General features: G+C 29.4%; 4 protein-coding genes across 4 annotated transcripts; 1 reads left to right on the plus strand and 3 right to left on the minus strand.

Moving 5' to 3' along the window:
* Window positions 1-674: 674 nt before the first annotated feature.
* On the plus strand, window positions 675-2,429 carry OCT59_007851 (uncharacterized protein; the record flags this gene model as incomplete). The annotated part of the gene is made up of 6 exons (XM_066142061.1): window positions 675-1,014; window positions 1,075-1,313; window positions 1,395-1,582; window positions 1,904-2,082; window positions 2,161-2,319; window positions 2,395-2,429. The coding sequence occupies 6 exons, from the start codon at window positions 675-677 to the stop codon at window positions 2,427-2,429; spliced, it is 1,140 nt and encodes a 379-aa protein (XP_065998972.1).
* A 5,652-nt stretch (window positions 2,430-8,081) lies between these two features.
* On the minus strand, window positions 8,082-9,650 carry OCT59_007852 (uncharacterized protein; the record flags this gene model as incomplete). The annotated part of the gene is made up of 5 exons (XM_066142062.1): window positions 8,082-8,239; window positions 8,309-8,651; window positions 8,723-9,183; window positions 9,251-9,289; window positions 9,374-9,650. The coding sequence occupies 5 exons, from the start codon at window positions 9,648-9,650 to the stop codon at window positions 8,082-8,084; spliced, it is 1,278 nt and encodes a 425-aa protein (XP_065998973.1).
* Window positions 9,651-11,008: 1,358 nt separating this feature from the next.
* Window positions 11,009-11,224, minus strand: OCT59_007853 (uncharacterized protein; the record flags this gene model as incomplete). Its single annotated transcript, XM_066142063.1, has 1 exon — window positions 11,009-11,224. The coding sequence occupies one exon, from the start codon at window positions 11,222-11,224 to the stop codon at window positions 11,009-11,011; it is 216 nt and encodes a 71-aa protein (XP_065998974.1).
* Window positions 11,225-16,868: 5,644 nt separating this feature from the next.
* Window positions 16,869-17,983, minus strand: OCT59_007854 (uncharacterized protein; the record flags this gene model as incomplete). The annotated part of the gene is made up of 3 exons (XM_066142064.1): window positions 16,869-16,965; window positions 17,047-17,176; window positions 17,257-17,983. 3 exons carry the CDS (start codon window positions 17,981-17,983, stop codon window positions 16,869-16,871), a joined length of 954 nt encoding a protein of 317 aa, XP_065998975.1.
* Window positions 17,984-19,449: the final 1,466 nt, after the last annotated feature.

Raw genomic sequence — 19,449 nt, forward strand, 5'->3', positions numbered from 1 at the left:
TTTTTTTAAGCTTTCTTAAGTGTTATAACAAATTAAAATAATTAGAGAATTTTTCCGACCTGCACTTCAAAAATTAAAATTTTTTCTTGCAATAAATAAAATTATAAATTGCGTTAAATTTTCAAAATTTCTAGCTAGACAAAATTAGATAATTAGATTTGACCAAAGTCGTATGATTGGGTGGTTAATCTTTTCCGTTCGGTCTAAAAAATTTTTTCTTCACATCCAAACGTCATAAATCCGAAAGATCCCTAAAAAAAACACTTCCCCATCCGTTCTTCCAAAGCCCAAGCGCTACAATTACCGGTTCGCCCAAAGTGCCGTAAGGGTGACGCGATTTGACGCATCATACCAATAGTAACCAATTCCCATTTACTATGAAATTATCACATGCAATGCGTCAAATCAGCCCATACGGGTTATGGGATCATCTTACCACACCACCTGGAAGTACAGGTGATATATAATGCAGTGACAAATAGAGATCAGGCCAGTAAAAAAAAACTAAGTCCCTCAGAAACATAATAAAAAACGTAAACAGGTCAGCATGTGACGATGTGACAAAAACATCACAGGGGTGGTGTGGTAAGATGATTCCGGGTTATGTATCACAATCACGGAAAAAATAGTCTGAAATATTATATAAAGTCGCATATATAACTTTCATTTCATTAATGGAGTTCTTAAAGAGAATATTTTGTTTTCCCTTTAATAAAACTTATTCTCGAAATAAAAATGTTATTGAAGAAAATAATAAAAATGAAGTTGTTAATAAAACCCATCTTTCAAACTTATATAACGAATCAAATATAAACTTTAACGATTTAAATCTTGAACAATACGTACAAGATAATCAACCGTATGGTTTATGTTCTGAATGTAATCGACCAAACACAAAGTTATCTTGGTGCAAGGAATGTTATTCCAATAAATTTCAACAAAATTTTGATAATTGGACTAGTGGAAATAAGCAAATAGATGAGTTCATTCAAGAATCACAATTAAATGCAAGAGGTTGGTTTGAATTACTTGAATGGATTCCTTATAATCGATTGAGAAACATTAAATTCTTAGCTCAAGGTGGATTTAGCACAATTTACAAAGCAATTTGGTTAGATGGTGGGATATCGCGTTGGGATTATGAGAAACAAGGTTGGAAACGTTATGTTAATAAGCTTAATGAACAAGATTATAAAGATGTAAATAATTCTCAAATTAAAAATCCACTCAAAATTGATGAAAAATATGGATTTCTGATAGTACTTAAAAGTCTAAACGACTCGTCAAATATCAATGAGGATTTCTTAAACGAGGTAAGCAGCTATTTACATTATTAAATAATTAAATAATTATAAAATTATTTATACAATAATTAATATTTATTTTAAATATAGTGGAAATTACATTTACAATGTCAGCATGAAGCATATTTAAATGATGCTTTACTTACTCCAATAATTGGAATAACGAAGGATCCAGATACATTAAATTACATGATTATAATGCAATATTTACCTAAGGGTAGTTTAAGAGATAATTTGTTGATAAAAAAATATAATCCAAATGATAAATTTAATAATTTGTGGCGAATCACAAACCAGCTAAAAGCTATTCATAAATTAAATTTAATTCATGGGGATTTTCATAATGGAAATATACTTCAAAGTAAATTTTCCTTATTTATTAGTGATTTCGGATTATCTAAACCAGTTAATCAAACTAATATAAAAGATGAAATATATGGAATTCTTCCTTACATGGCACCAGAAGTATTACGTGGTAAACCTTACACAAAAGCTGCTGATATTTATAGTTTTGGAATTATTATGTGGGAGATGACATCAGGCGTTCCAGCATTTCATAATATTCCTCACGATTTAAATCTTTCTTTAAATATTTGCAGAGGTATTAGACCAGAAATTATAGAAGGAACTATGCCTGAATATGTTGAACTAATGAAAAGATGTTGGGATAATAACCCTGAAAAAAGACCAACTGTTGATGAAGTTGAAGATATTTTTGGAAAATGGGATACTACATATTCAATGGAAGAGGAAGAAGAAAAAAGAATACCTGTTCCTGGTAATTATAATTTATTTTTGGACTAAAATTGTATTTATTTATTGTATTGTATTTAATGTTTTTTATTATTAATCATAGAAAATGAACCAGAAATTGCATATCATCTAAAATCTTGTTATACAAGTAGGAAATTTAATTATTCGGCTAAACTGAATGAAATGTTATCACAAGATGAATTAAGTAATAAAATTGTCATTATAGATGACAAAAATGATGATAGGATCAGTAAAGAATTAGGTAAAGTGTAAAAATCGGATTATTATAATTTGTGTTTAAATTATTTAAAGTAACTTCATTTTATTATATAATTAGATGAACAAGATGAACTAGATGATTGTATAATTTAAGAGATTAAATAGTTATTATACTACTTTTACAAACTTTTAAAAGGTGCCATATTATATGCACATAAGGAGAATTCAAAATTCAAACAAATAGGAGATCATTTTTTTTCGCCATATTATTTATTAACTTCTTTAATTAGTAGATGAGGAAGAATGCAGCATCCGGTCAACCAAATGTATGCTTCACAAAAAAAATTATATTTATAGATACTAAAAACTAGGTCATCTCATGGTGTATGAAATTTTATTATCGTATAGCACTGACTAAAATATCTGGTATCGTAAAAAATTGAATTAGTATCCGGTAGTATTTTGTATGGAACATAAAAAAATTGGTCGGAATTAGCCTAATTCTACCAGAATTAGAATTTTTTTAACTACTCGGTATTATAATGGGTCACGGCCGTACGGGGGGGTCTTTTAGTCAGTGCTATACGGTAATAAAATTAGGTAAAATCGGGACTATTCCAAGATCGTTAATATTGTATTTTAAATTCATTACAATTATTGATATTCCTATATATTTATTTTTATTTTCATAAAGATTATTTTTTTTTTAAAGTGACAATAAAAAAAAATTTTCAACTATATAGCATTTCGATACACGCTATATAAAAAAATTTGTTATACTATAAATTAAACGTTGCTTCTTTCTTGCCAATTTATTTTACAAGTTATTAGGAACAAGTTTTTATTAAGTACATAAGATAATATTGAAAATTATTTTATATATACAATTTATCGTACTATCATAAGGTTTTTAATAATTTATTTTAACAATAAAGGATCAAAATTGGGAATATTTATTTAAAATTTCAATATATTAGATAAATAAAGTAAGATTTTATGAACCACAGAGAAAGTTATTTTAATCGTTTTTGTGTTCTAGCGTATTTTAATATAGGAAATCCTTTAGGTATAAAAGTATTCAACGTGATGGTTACAGTACGATTTCCCGAATCCCAATTTCCCGAATATACCTTTTCCCGAAGCCATTATCCCGAATCCCTTTATCCCGAAATGGACATTATCCCGAATGCCATTATCCCGAATCCCAATTTCCCGAATGGTCATTTTCCCGAATTCGAAAAGACATATATGAAAATTACTAAGTTGATTAATCTTTATTATAAAAAGAAATTGAATAAAACTAGCTACTAAGATTCGGGATAATGGCATTCAGGATAATGGCATTCGGGATAATGGAATTTCGGGAAAATGTCCATTTCGGGATAAAGGGATTCGGGATAATGGCTTCGGGAAAAGGTATATTCGGGAAATTGGGATTCGGGAAATCGTCCGACAAGGCAACGGGATCCGTGATAGTAATTATTATACGATCAGTCTACTAATATTATATTTTTTTAAGCTTTCCTAAGTGTTAAGCGAGGTAACAAATAAGAATTTTTCCAACTTGCACTTCAAAAATTAAAATTTTTTCTCGCAATTAATAAATTATAAATTGCGTTAAATTTCAAATAAAAAATTAGATTTGACCCAAGTCGTATGATTGGGTGGTTAATCTTTTTTCCGCTCGGTCTAACGCCTATTAATTTTTGGGGCGCAGTATTATAATTTTTTTAAATTTACTGCGGTCTGAAATTACCTTAAACTATCAATCAATGGAATTTTTAGTTGTTAATAACACTTTACTTTTTAAAGAATATATGACGATGGACAGTAGTTGATCCTTAATAATTTAGGATATTCATAGAAATATTAGTTATTGAATTTAGGGATTTTATATGAAGTTTCTTTTAGGAAATTATTATTTGTGAATCGGGTATAAATATAGCTTTTGGGATTTATCCGGATTTAGGACTTATAATCTATTCTCTTTTTTGAAATTCTTATTTTCACTCTATCTTTATTACTATAAAACTCGGGAAGCGTTATAATTTTTTTCGAATATAATAAAATTTATTTTTGTAGCTTGTGTGGAAATCGTCATTATGACGGGCACAAGCCCCACAACATCCAGACATCATAAATCCGAAGGCAGAGACCCTAAGAAAAAAACTTCGTTCCTCCAAAGCCCGAGCGACACAATTACAATCGAGCGCCGTAAGGGCACCACTTTTTTGAGTGCCCAGGTTCGTGGTGCAGTAAATTTTAAAAAACTATCATTAAGGATTTTCTTTGATATAAAGATTTTAATTTATATTATAGATGTAATTTCACCTGCTCTGCAAGTTTACTTAGGATTTGGAAGAATGTTACGAATGCCGATTTTGATTTTAAATATAAATGATTGATTCATTCGCAACATGATCCGTATATGCTGTGATACATACAGTATAATAAATTCGTTGTACGGGTAATTTGGAGAAATTTAGATAATTTGTTATAAAACTTGTATCACAAATATTCCGCAATATCATATAATAAAACAATCACGGAACCGAAATATCATATAAAGTCGTATATTAACTTAATGGAGTTCTTAAAGAGAATATTTTATTTTCCCTTTAATAAAACTCATTCTCGAAATAAAAATGTTTACGATACAAATCATGAACAATACATATAATCAACCATATGGTTTATGTTCTGAATGTAATCGACCAAACACATGGAAGTTTTGGTGCAAGGAATGTTATTCCAAAAAATTTCAACAAAATTTTGATAATTGGACCAGTGGAAATAAGCAAATAGATAAATTCATTCAAGAATTACAATTAAATACAAGAAGTTGGGTTGAATTACTTGAATGGATTCCTTATAATCGATTGAGAAACATTAAATTCTTAGCTCAAGGTGGATTTAGCACAGTTTACAAAGCAATTTGGTTAGATCATGGTGGGATATTGCATTGGGATTATGAGAAACAAGGTTGAAAACGTTGTGTTAATAATCTTAATGAACAAGATTATAAAGATGCAAATAATTCTCAAATTAAAAATCCTCTCAAAATTGATGAAAAATATGGATTTTTAATAGTACTTAAAAGTCTAAACGACTCGTCAAATATCAATGAGGATTTCTTAAACGAGGTAAGGAGCTATTTTACATTATTTAATAATTAAATAATTATAAAATATTATTTATAACAATAATTAATATTTATTTTAAATATAGTGGAAATTACATTTACAATGTCAGCATGAAAAATATTTATTTGGTACTGCGTTTACTCCAATACTTGGAATAACGCAGGATCCAGATACATTAAATTACATGATCTTAATGGAATATTTACCTAATGGTAGTTTAAGAGATAATTTGTTGATAAAAAAATATAATCCAAATGATAAATTTAATAATTTACATTATATTTCAAGACAGCTAATGGCTATTCATAAATTAAATCTAGTTCATGGAGATTTTCATAATGGAAATATACTTCAAGCTAAACCTTTTTTATTTATTAGTGATTTCGGATTATCTAAACCAGTTAATCAAACTAATATAAAAGATGAAATATATGGAATTCTCCCTTACATGGCACCAGAAGTATTACGTGGTAAACCTTACACAAAAGCTGCTGATATTTATAGTTTTGGAATTATTATGTGGGAGATGACATCAGGCGTTCCAGCATTTCATAATATTCCTCACGATTTAAATCTTTCTTTAAATATTTGCAGAGGTATTAGACCAGAAATTATAGAAGGAACTATGCCTGAATATGTTGAATTAATGAAAAGATGTTGGGATAATATCCCTGAAAAAAGACCAACTGTTGATGAAGTTGAATATATTTTTGGAAAATGGGATACTACATATCCAATGGAAGGGGAAGAAGAAAGAATACAATGTTCCTGGTAATTATAATTTATTTTTGTATTTATTTATTATATTGTATTTAATGTTTTTTATTATTAATCATAGAGAATGAACCAGAAATTGTATATCATCCAAAATCTTGTTATACAAGTAGGAAATTTAATTATTCGGCTAAACTGAATGAAATGTTATAACGAGATGAATTAAGTAATAAAATTGTCATTATAGATGACAAAAATGATGGGATCAGTAAAGAATTAGGTAAAGTGTAAAAATTGGATTATTATAATTTGTGTTTAAATTATTTAAAGTAACTTCATTTTATTATACGTTAGATGAACTAGATGAACTAGATGATTGTATAATTTAAGAGATTAAATAGTTATTATACTACTTTTACAAACTTTTAAAAGGTGCCATATATGCACATAAGGAGAATTCAAAATTCAAATATAGGGTTTACAAATAGGAGATCATTTTTTTGCCATATTATTTATTAACTTCTTTGATTAGTAGGAAATGAAGAATGTAGCATCCGGTCAACCAAATGTTTGCTTCACAAAAAAAATTATATTCATAGATACTAAAAACTAGGTCATCTCATGGTGTATGAATTTATTATCGTATAGCACTGACTAAAATACCGGGTATCGTAAAAAATTGAATTAGTATCCGGGGTAATATTTTGTATGGAATAAAAAAATTGGCCGGAATTAGCCTAATTCTACCAGAATTAAAATTTTTTTAACTACCCGGATATTATAATGGGTCGGGAGTCTTTTAGTCATTGCTATACGATAATAAAATTAGGTAAAATCGGGACTACTCCAAATCGTTAATATTGTATTCGAAATTCATTATTCCTATATATTTATTTTATTTTAATTAAAATTATTTTTTTTATATTTTATTGGCATATTTTAAACATTGAAAGTAATAATAATAATAAAAAATTTCAACTATATAACATTTCGATACACGCTATTTATTTTTAAAATTATTTGTTATTTACTATAAATTAAAAGTTACTTCTTTCTTACCAATTTATTTACAAGTTACTAGAAACAAGTTTTTATTAAGTGCATTGGATAATATGAAATTATTTTGTATGTATAATTACCGTATTATAAGTTTATAACAGATAAGAATTTACTTCAATTATAAAGGGTCATGTCATTAGATAATTGTTGAATATTTATTTAAAATTTTCAATATATTAGATAAATAAAGTAAGATTTTATGAACCACAGAGAAAGTTATTTTAATCGTTTTTGTGTTCTAGCGTATTTTAATATAGGAAACCCTTTAAGTATAAAAGTATTCAATGTCGTAATAATTATTATACGATCGGTCTACTAACATTATATTTTTTTAAGCTTTCTTAAGTGTTATAACAAATTAAAATAATTAGAGAATTTTTCCGACCTGCACTTCAAAAATTAAAATTTTTTCTTGCAATAAATAAAATTATAAATTGCGTTAAATTTTCAAAATTTCTAGCTAGATTTGACCCGAGTCGTATGATTGGATGGTTAGTCTTTTTTCCGTTCGGTATAAAAAAAATTTTTTCTTCACATCCAAACGTCATAAATCCGAAAGATCCCTAAAAAAAACACTTCCCCACCCGTTCCTCCAAAGCCCAAGCGCTACAACCGGTTCACCCAAAATTAGAGTAGTGCCGTAAGGGTGACGCAATATTACTGACCCGCATCACATTTTTCTCATGTTTGTTCGGGAAAAAATAGAGGCACTAGTTAGTATGTATATTTATACGAAAATTAATATATCGCACAATTTGTGGCACATGTTAGTTGGTCGATCAATGATATACCAATAAAAATGCATTTTCCTATTGAGATCATTTATTTATTCTTTTTATAGCACGATATCTTTATCATTTCAACAAATACATAATAAAATCAGAATTAACTAAATAAGTGTAAAATTAACTTTAAATCTGGTTTGAACATCATCTAATATCAGATGTATGGGGATAATAAAGTGGAACGGTTGGTCAAATCCATAGTAAATGCCCCATAGCTGACCGTCATCATCATACACCGCCGAACCTGAATCACCATGTTCGCCTATATAAATAAAATTTTAGTCAGAATAGGAAGGACGTTGCTTTAATACATGTACATATATCAACTTACCAAATGGCTGTCCATCAATACTAGAAATAAGTAAAGCAGATACTTTCGATACTCTTCCAAATTTCTTGGTACAAAAGGTCAGCATTTTATCAATTGCTACCCCTTTTGTGAGGAAACTTGTTCTGCCAAATTTATAAACATATGTCATAGACTCTGAGTCATCGCTAACAAAGTCCTTGTAATCACGAATAACGGTTTCAGAGCCAAATGGTTTATTTGGATCAACCACTGGCACCCTGTCATGATGTTCAATTTCACAGAAGGAGTAATCAAGAAGATTGCTATTTTCGCCAATACCATGAAATTTGTATGAGACTTTGGCGCAGGAACTTGTATCGGGATCCTATTTAATTAATTTTAGAAAAAGTAAACTTAAGCAGTTAGACACAATAATTACAGAGAAAATATTCATACATTTTCATATTTTCCTGGCTGAACTACTACACTGCACACCTCTCCAACTGCATGTCCCGCAGTAAGTATAAATTTCTTCGTGTCTGTCTGAAAGAATGCTCCCAATGTGAATGCATTTTTGACTTCCGAACATCCGATGCTAATACCGGGCTTGAGTTTTTTATTGTAAGCTCGAGGATTAGAAGCTGGTTCAACAACTCCATATCTAATAAACACTGGATACCCCTCAAACGTGGCTGGTAGACGGATTTGTACCGTTTCATCAGGAAAAACAACAATAATTGCAGGTTTATCATCGACTAGCCCTGGACCTATGAAAGCCATCGGATCTTTCCCTTCTTCCTTAAGTTTATTCAGAAAGGCCTCTCTAGCAATCATCAGCTTTGAAAGCTGTTTGAGATCTTGTATTGGTTGAATTTCACGTTCGCCTAATTGTTCTGCATATTCTTCTTGGTGCATCACTAAGATTAAGAGTTAGCTGTTTCACAAATTAACGTTTAAGATATATCAGAAAATCCAGATGCAAACCTGAAGTAGTTCGTGGGTAAGATAAATTTTTCCTGCACACTGAAATTTATTTGTTACAATGTTACATAATACAAACATTAAATATTACTAACAATACGTCATAAAGTTTTCTTTTTTGGTTACCTTGGACTAGTAGAATATAACTATTGTTTTCAACCTGCTTAAAAATATCACCAACACTATTTTCATCTTTTATTTCTATGTTTTGCAAATTTTCTTTTCCACTAAAAGAGATTTTCACTATCCATACACGTATGTCAACATCAAGGATATTTATATTCTCGCAGATTAATTTTTTTAAGTCATAGCCGGTTTTATTCGCATCGATATTAATCTTGAAATGGCCTTGGTTTTCAAGAGCTGGTTTTTGAACGATACAGCTGAGTGTAAGAGTGGACATTTTTCACGTAGGTAAAAATTATTTAGATTGGGGTATTATATATATATGTAAAATAAACTTTTAAATAGCTTATGTTTAGGGAGTTTGTACAATATTATGATGACAGTATATTTTATCATTAGTCATTTCTGCTCGGAATGATCAAATACTTTTGTATTATATATATATATTATGTTAGCTTATAGAAGTTTATGTTTATGGAGTTTGTACAATATTATGATGACAGTATATTTTATCATTAGTCATTTTTGCTCGGAATGATCAAATACTTTTTGTAATTGCCGTTTTATGTTTATGGAGTTTGTACAATATTATGATGACAGTATATTTTATCATTAGTCATTTCTGCTCGGAATGATCAAATACTTTTTGTAATTGCTGTACAGTAGTGGCGGAAAAAACTGGCAGTGAAGGAAAATCTGTTTACACGATCAATTTTCACCAGAATTGTTTAAAATTTAAAAAATAAGTAAACAAATATTATGTTTTCCATATACTAAATTATTAGTATTAAGTAATACTATTATTTTTTTTAATTATTAATTTTAATCACTTTTACAGACTACTCGCTAAATTAAGTCGGAGGATTTGATTTATATTATTCCGCTTCTTCTCAGTAATTTCCATAAAAATCTTTTGAATAACTAATTTTTTTTTCACTAATTCATTTATTAACCTTTTTCCCACTTTTTCCTTAAAAAATTGTTCATAAGTCTTTAATAAAATTCGGATCTGGTAAATATGAAGATCAATCAAGAATCACAGGACATTAATTTTCAAGAAAAATCTGGCTTTATAGTTCGAATCATTGTTCTATTGGAATATTCTGGACTCTCCAAGAAGCTGATACACATTACTGAAAAATTTTTAATTAAAATATTGTAATTTCAAAACTTATTACATCTGTATAAAAATGAATATGCAAATCAAAGTGATTTTGACTTTTGGACTTAAAATTTTTAGGCGTTTTGGTCAATGGTATTGTTTTAAATTTTTGGGCTTTTTTTAACTGAGATGATTACTGAAGCAATATCCTTAATGGGAATTTGGTAATTTTGCATAGTTCATTTACATTTCGGTATTTTATAACTCCCATTTTGCCAATTACGACTTAACAAACTCACATCATTTTTAAGAGAAAGTTTTTACAGTATAATGATATTGTAATGTTTATGAGACACTTCTATGCCTAGTTTACTTAATACATATTGATCATGATAGTATAATGAACAAATAGATAAAAAATTAGTTCGTATTGTTCAATTAAATATGATGTAGATCATTAGTTTTATCACGCAATCGCAACTGCGGAACTGCCATTTTTTTCCGCCACTACTGTATTATATATATATATTATGTCAGCATCTAAGAAGTGTAATAAAAGCGTTGACAATCAAATTTTCGTATGGTGCAAGTGAACGTACTCCCCAGCACGAGCTTTTGCTAATAAAATTTGAGCAAGAAGTTGTGTCAATTAATGCCTTGACTGTATGGTGTACATGTCCCTCTTTCATTGCTTCCCAACGCTCTTCTTGATTTTTAAGTTTATCGGAAAAAAAGGCCATATTTTGCATTCTACGTATATCATTTCCGAATAGTATTGCTTTCTTTAACAGAATAAAATTCTCATTAGAAAAAAAAATCTGAACAATATCTATTTTTTCCCTACTCATTTCCAACAAATATAAGCTTTGTTTTTGGGTATAAGTCTTGGAAATCAGTTAATATATCCTTTCTAATCCGTAAACATTCCCTAATTACTATCATTTCTAAACTAGGGCCAGTTTGGGAATTTTTGTAATTGTTTTCGGGCTTAAGCGTCTGGAACCTCTTATTACAAGTGATTTTAAATTGGGGCACTCGACTAGAAGCGCTTCTAGATTTTTATTGTTAAGTATACGCGACCCACAATTTTCAAAACTTAGCCATTGTAAATTGGGGCATGCCTTGCACATTTCGGAAATGTATACATCTGGCTCTATATTTATTTCTCCAATAACTAAAATATATCTGATTAACAAAAATGCCTAAATCTTTAATTTAACATTGATTTTTAGGATTGGTCATTTGCTGATGGCTTTATTGAGAATCAGGAAATTCAACAAATTACATTTCATCAGCTTTTATCAACGTGTAACCAATCCTCTATTAAAAATCTTTAGGGTGTTAATCATTTAACGTCATCTGGAATACACCATCTTGTTATTTTATTAAAAAATGGAATATATAAATGTTCCTGTATGTCTTTGGTAACTCGTGGGATTGTTTGTAGACATTATTTTAGTATAATGCTACGAACTTCACAGGCTCAGTTTCATATAGGATTTTTTTGCAAATTTTGTTATGAAGTTTGAAGGGGGGAGGGCATATGAAAATGACAAGTAATTTTCGATCATTGAAGACGGCTGGCGCTTATGGGACCCGTTCATTTCACCGACAGACGTTTCACCGACACATTTTTTCACCCCCTGTGATGGTCACGTGTACGTGCATGACAGTACTTGGGCGTGATGTTTAACGCATATTTATCACGTGATATGTATGTGACATTTAGGTGTAGGTGAAACGTCTGTCGGTGAAATGACCCAGACCCTTACGCCATGGCGCAAGAAAAATATAAAAAACGCAAACGCGGCAGTTACCGTAGTAGATACTTTTTTTTTCGAGCAAATAATATCTAGGTACAACCTTCTAATCCAAGGTCAGGTACAACAAGTACAATATATGTAAAAAAAACTTTTTTTAGATAAAAAAAATATACTACCAACATCAAGAAAGTATTTACTGGTGAGACTGCCTTAAGGAATACTGGCCAACATATGGATGTCAAGCTTTACTAATATTGGAAACTTGTTTTGTAAGTGAAAAACGACTTCAATTACTCCTGTCAGTTTAAACACCTTTGTGGTTCTTTTTTACATGTTTCCTGCTGTCTATCACGCATTTGATTCTTTCAATTTTTTCTTTTAGGCAAATGGTACATTTAAGGTCATCAAGATGATGCTAAATTGATATCTATCTACAATAGAGGATAAGCTAACAAGCTAAACGAGACTATGTCATACCATTAAGGGTAAGTATAAATTATAATGGTTCGCCAGATGGACGTACGAGCAAGTGTAGCACTGCACGGTTCACCAAAAGTCTTCAGAATGGTGAACTGTTATGATTGACATAGGGTTCATGTGCTTGTAGTACATACCATGTGTTACTGGCTAAGTGGTCATCTGCTTTGTGCACAAAGTTGTAGCTACAATGATGCCACATAGGTGATCCCCAAGCTAATTCATATGAAGGCCGGTCCGGTAGTTGCGCTTCATCGTAGTGGTCCAGTAATGAGAAAAGACTTACAGATTCGTCTCCTTTTTCATTTTGCATCACAAGCGATTTTAACGATACTACACCCACCTGCCAAAAGTATCCGGACACCTCTAAAAAATGACCATTAAATCACATTATTTTGACGTCCAGTGATCAGAATTTAATGATTTATGATTCATTGGATTCGTTTAATTGAGACGCATCTAACTGCAGTATTTTCAAGTCTGTAAGTTCAATAGATCAGAAGTTATTGCGGAATGTCTAAAAATAGTAAAATGCAAATAACTTTTGATCCATCAATTCTAGAGACATGAAAATAATAGATACCATGTATCTTAACAAGACAAATCTAATGAATCATATTTCATCTTTCTAAGTTCAATAGAGAAGAAAACGTTTTGAAATTTGTATATGTCAAATTTTTAAAAGTGAAAAATGAATTATTTGCATTCTACTGTTGAGAATAACATCTGATCCATCAAATTTAGAGACATAAAAACACTGCAATTAGATGCATCTTGATAATATGAATTCATTGAATCATAAATAATTAAATTCTGTTCACTGGTTATTTAAATAATGTGATTTAACTTTATGAAGTAATTCATTTTTTATCTTTAAAACTTTAGCAAATACAAATTTCACAACGTTTTCTTCCCTATTAAACTTAGAATGATGAAATATGATTCATTAGATTTATCTTGTTAAGGTACATTGTATCTATTATTTTCATGTCTCTATAATTGATGGATCAAAAGTTATTTGCATTTTACTGTTTTTAGACATTCAGCAATAACTTCTGATCTATTGAACTTACAGACTTGAAAATACAGCGGTTAGATGCGTCTCAATAAGACGAATCCAATGAATCATAAATCGTTAAATTCTGATCACTGGACGTCGAAATAATGTGATTTAATGGTCAATTTTTAGAAGTGTCCGGATACTTTTGGCAGGTGGGTGTATATCGAACAATCTTTCTTTAAATAGTATTATTGCCGTTTTCAGAAATGTTGACAATCTGAAATTTTGACCATTTTATACCGAACACACCGAACACACCGTGAACACATACAAAAAATTATGCAAACTTGAAGTATTCATGCATAACTTTATATAAAAACTATTTTTGTCACTTTTTAGATATGAATAAAATTGAAAATATGAAAATTTGTACCGAACACACACCGAACACAAACGAACACACCGAACACACCGAACATTGGCAAATACAAGCAAATACAAGTGAATACATATATGCAAATAATATAATTTTTATACATTTTTTTATGCACACTACCTAAAAATATATTACTAAAGTTTTAATTTTGCTTTTTTTAAAGGAAAATTTGTTTTTTTTTAATTTTAATTGCTGTGTTTGGTGTGTGTTCGGTGTGTTCGATTTATAGAAATGATCGACATTCTAATGTCAACATTTCTGAAAACGGCAATAAATCTACACTGTGCTTATGGAAGTGGCACATATCCCTATATCATGCCACTTACTTAGTTTGTTGTTATTGAATACTACCGTAGATCCTATGATGGCCACACAGGTGTCCTGAGGTTCCCTGCTTAGGCATAATTAAAGGGTGGTAAACCTCATATGGTATGAGGTGATAGTGACTAAAAATTTTGTAAATTTTGTAGGGCATGATTTTTTCTTTAAATAAGTGTCTTAACGTTGGCACCAGGTGGAATTCTTACTTATTATACAATGACTAATAATTAGGGTAATTCTGAAGGGCAGATGAAGATATGAACTGGGATATAGATTTTTACTCCCATAGACAAGTAGAACTTTTCAATTATAGAGTTTTTAATGTAAAAATCACAATTGAGATATATAGAATGTCTGATACCTCCTAGAATTATTAAGATAATTTGCAAAGTGTAGTATTATAATTAATAATCATTATTCGTCTTTTGCTCCAATGACGAGCCTTTTAAGTGTATCAAATTAATAGGTTTGAAAAGTAATTGAAAAAGTTTTATAAAATCATGTGTAATGTTTAAAAATTTTTACTTCTAGTGAACCATGTGAACTGATAGATGGTTCATAGATATGGATTATGTGGAGAAGTTGGTAATACTGATGAAAAAAATATTTATAGAGTTATGCCTTAAATATCTTCTGAAATGTTAAGAGGAAGGGTAGATATATATGGTTTTGGATGGTTATCAGTTATGTGTTCTGTAGCAACTGGAGACTACCTTTTTCTGATCGTGCAAATGACCAATATTTAGCATTAAATATTCAGTGTGTAATAGAAATAGGCTTGAATTAGAAGCGCCAAAACGTTGCATTGATTTAATGAAAAGGTGTTGGATTCAAATCCAGATAATAAACCAGATGCAATTGAATAGAAGAAATATTTAATTATTCAAATCAATTTAATAAACTATTAAAAAAGAATCCACAGCATTATGAAATTGAAAACAATTCAAGAATATAGAAAATTACTTTTGAGAAAAATAAACAAATAATTACTCATCCGCAATTACAAAAGACCATCATCTTCGTTCTGAATGTATTGAGTATGAAATTGCTGATTGAGTCAAATTGATCTTGATTTTACAGAATTAAAATTATCGTCAATATGATAACAGTACCGAAAGTTTCATGTGTATATAATATGTAATTTATCACATTAAAAATTATTGCAAGTTCTTTAAATTTTCAAGTAAATTTACGATATAAAATTTTAAATAAATCAAATAAGTTATAATATATATAGTTTATTCTGATATACAAGTTTAATTATGGAATAAAAATTAATTTCGTTAACAAAAAAAAAAAAGGTTTACTATGGAATATGTGCGTCAGGTATCAATCTATCACAATAATAAAGAGTTTTTTGAGATTTACTCAGCTTTTTAAATATCTAAAGCGATATTAAACTAAATTATAATTAGAACGAACGCGAGATTCTTTCCGCCAAATTAAAATGAACAACTTTGAGAATAAACTTGTCCAAGAAAGATTTAATAAGTGAAATATATAATTTATATCTCGTAAATAATACTATAATGGCATGATCTTATTGAAATGGATTTTTTTTTTTACTATATATAAATAGTTATTATTTAGTATTTGTATTTTTCTACAGAAAATATATCTACAATTTCTTTAATTTGTTTTTCATAGTATATAAAACTAAGATTTTATCAAAAATTGTCCCATGCAAATTAAGGATGGAAGTCAGTTCCTCGGTTGTAATTCGGTTCCACATCGGCTCTAATAAATAAAAAAATGAGGTACGTGCAAGACACAAGTAGAGCATGTGATGATGATCAATCAAAAACATTTTGATTGGCCTTCAAATGATAGTTGGTGTGTGTGACTCAATTTGAGTCGGTTATTGAAGTCAGTTCGAATCGGTTCGAAGTTCAGAACGGTTTTTATGATTAAAAGTAATTTTAAGCCCAAGAGATCCAGAATCTTTTAAATTTAAGATCGGGTTCCAGAATCGACTCGAGTCGACTCGTTTTGAACCGACCATCCCTAATGCAAATGGTGGACGAAATCAAGAGTATTAGATGCACAGTAGCCATCCGTCAATCCGCTGATTGGAACTCTAATTCAAATGAAACTGCGTAACTTGAGTCAAATTCGCACTTGATCGATAATGTTGATGGCCAAAATTATAATCAATTTTAGCCCGCACTACGGCTTTGACCCGAGTTCTTGCCCGAGTTCAAGATCTAGAAAAGTTAGAATCCTTTATTGTAAATTGGAAACTTTTCTGGGATCACCGATAAACGCAATACCACATCAAGCATAGGAATATTTAAGTACTTTTTTTTATTAAAATAATATACCATTCGTTTTAGAAACTTATTTATTTAAAATGTATGAGAAGAAATACAAATAAAAAGAAAAAAAATTTTACGAAACTAATTATCTTTCTTGATACAAATACCATAAGGACGTAAATATATTCCATCAGGCGAAATCCAATATTCACCAACTCTGGTTTCTTCTTTTGAAACTCTAACTAAATTGGTTTGATTAATTCTATTTTGGAATACAACTTGATACCTATCCCCTTCATGAGTAAATTTAGCAGCATACTTAGAAGCGACATCAATATCTGGAGTAGAATAAATTCCATGTCCGAATGCGAATCTTTTACTCTTACATAAGAGATACCCATCTTCGGCAATTGATTTACAGTTATGACTGGCAGTCCCATGATAAGAGACTAATAATTATAAAATATATTTAAATTATTGTAAAAAAAAAAAAAAATTCAATAAACATTAAGAATAGATAAATAGATACCTGGCCACTCGTTATGTACTGAATCCGTTAATAATTTTCTATCGCCACGGACACCAAGCCAAATGTTATTTTCATATTTATCAAGAACATTGAGAGCCACTCTTTTCCAACCGCAAGGTCGTTTGTACTCAAAATTTCCTCGCATAAAAGCTTTTCCATTATCATTTACATTTGTAAAATCATAATCAAATCTTGGAGCAAGTTGATCAGGTTGAATATATAAAGCCGTAGTACTACTAGGTCCACCACCAGTAAGTCTCAATACCAGATGTATTGTGGAATGTTTTTTTATCTTGTAATCCGATAACGTACGGCCATCTTCAAGTAACATACCAGCAAAAACTAATCTTTGTTGATCTGGAGGTATCCCTTCTTTATCCTGAATTTTTTCTTTTAGGTTATAAATTGTATCACTAAAATTTAATTCTAGTGTTATAGTTTTACCAGTTAATGTATTAACGAATATTTGACCACTCCCGAAACTTTTAAGGGGTGTAAACACTTGATGACGTATTTTAAGTTCTTTAGGAGGATGATATACTTCAGGTCCTTTAGAAGATAATGTTGGTACTTTACCGCCAACCAAATGAGATTGATGAAGTGATTTTTGGTCCAATACTGAATATGAAATATTATCACCAATTTTTTTTCCAACATAATCATCATAAGTAATAATTGTATTATTCGTAACAGCGCTCAATGCTGCGGCCAAAAGTGAATTCGACATTTTTATCTAATATTACGGAAAAAAAAATAAAAAAAAAAATATTTTTTTCCTTTTCACAACAATTTACTTCTTACTTAAATATAAACAAATAATTTTTTCCAAATTCACACGAAAAACAAAGTTTTTAAACTTTTTTAGATTTCCTTTCCACACAATTTCACACGATGATAGTACAAATACAAGGCCGTGTATCATTGATTTATAGATAGAGATCATATGATACACAACATGCATAAACTCAAAAAAAAATTTAACTACATTTAGTTTAGGATTTATGAATCGGCTTAGTGTTAAGACATACAACCTGTAGATTGACCATTTTGGAAATTTATAAAAACGAAGTTTCTTATTATTTGAAACACATATTTTGTTTAAAGATTATGTCACTTAATTTACGTCAATGTGAGCTCATTTTCAACATTCCAACGTTTACAATATCGATTTTATCTCGACCTTGTCGATCTTAATTTGAATTCTTTATATCGTTATTGTCAAATAAATTTAAATTTTTAACGATATAATATATTTTTTTTTAAAAAAAAAATAAGGGAAAATAATTATTTGTTACGATTATATACGAATAAAATAAATATAAATCTTGTAAAATTTAAAACAAAAGTGAACTGAGAAAAAATTTAATATTTAAATTTTTCGTGTTGAACTCTACTTTTTTAATATTATCCATTGCAGAAAACATGTACAATAAAAGTTTTATATGAAAAGAAAAAGAATACTCATTATTTTCTAATGTAATCAAATAAAATTCATGGTTTGACTTTTTTTTAAAAAAAGTTAATGTGTGAGATACCTGTTCGTTATGAATATTGTAATTCATTATTAATTATTCCTAACTCAAATATAAAGAGTGAGTTTGATTAAAAAATTAACAAACAATCTTAGTAGAAAAAATAATCTATTTTTTTTAAGATTTCTTCAAAGTTTATAATATGGGTCATTAATTATTTTTCTTATTGATAAAATTGAAAGGTGGGAATGAGATCATTAGTATTTGATAATCCAAATCATTTAAAAAAAAAGGAGGCGAAGAAATGTATTTTATATCTATTAGAATTCATACAAAGTATAAACTACAGATACATTATAAAATACATTGAATAGAATCCAAAATTGTCATAAGATCTCCAGAAGACCGTCTACCGTCCATTTACATAATGTAAGAAAGAAGAAATGTAGTAAATGGAACATTCAATAATGTTTTTGATGATCAAAATCTATTTTTAGTTCGATGGAAGTGCCGGGTACCAGAATGCAAGAAATGTCAGGTCGCTGATGAAGTTGTTATTCCGTTTTCATTACGTTTACGCTAAAATGAGAAGTTATGAAAGAGTTGCCGGTAAATGTCGTTTTTTTTCCGCGTAATTTGATATGATGCTTCAGCTTGTTAAACCTGAAAATTAGCCGCAAAAATGATAGCAATCATTAGTTACTGTAAATTTCGAGTCTTC

The sequence above is a fragment of the Rhizophagus irregularis genome, chromosome 16 (assembly GCF_026210795.1).
Source record: "Rhizophagus irregularis chromosome 16, complete sequence".
NCBI classification, from domain to species: Eukaryota; Fungi; Glomeromycota; class Glomeromycetes; order Glomerales; family Glomeraceae; genus Rhizophagus; species Rhizophagus irregularis.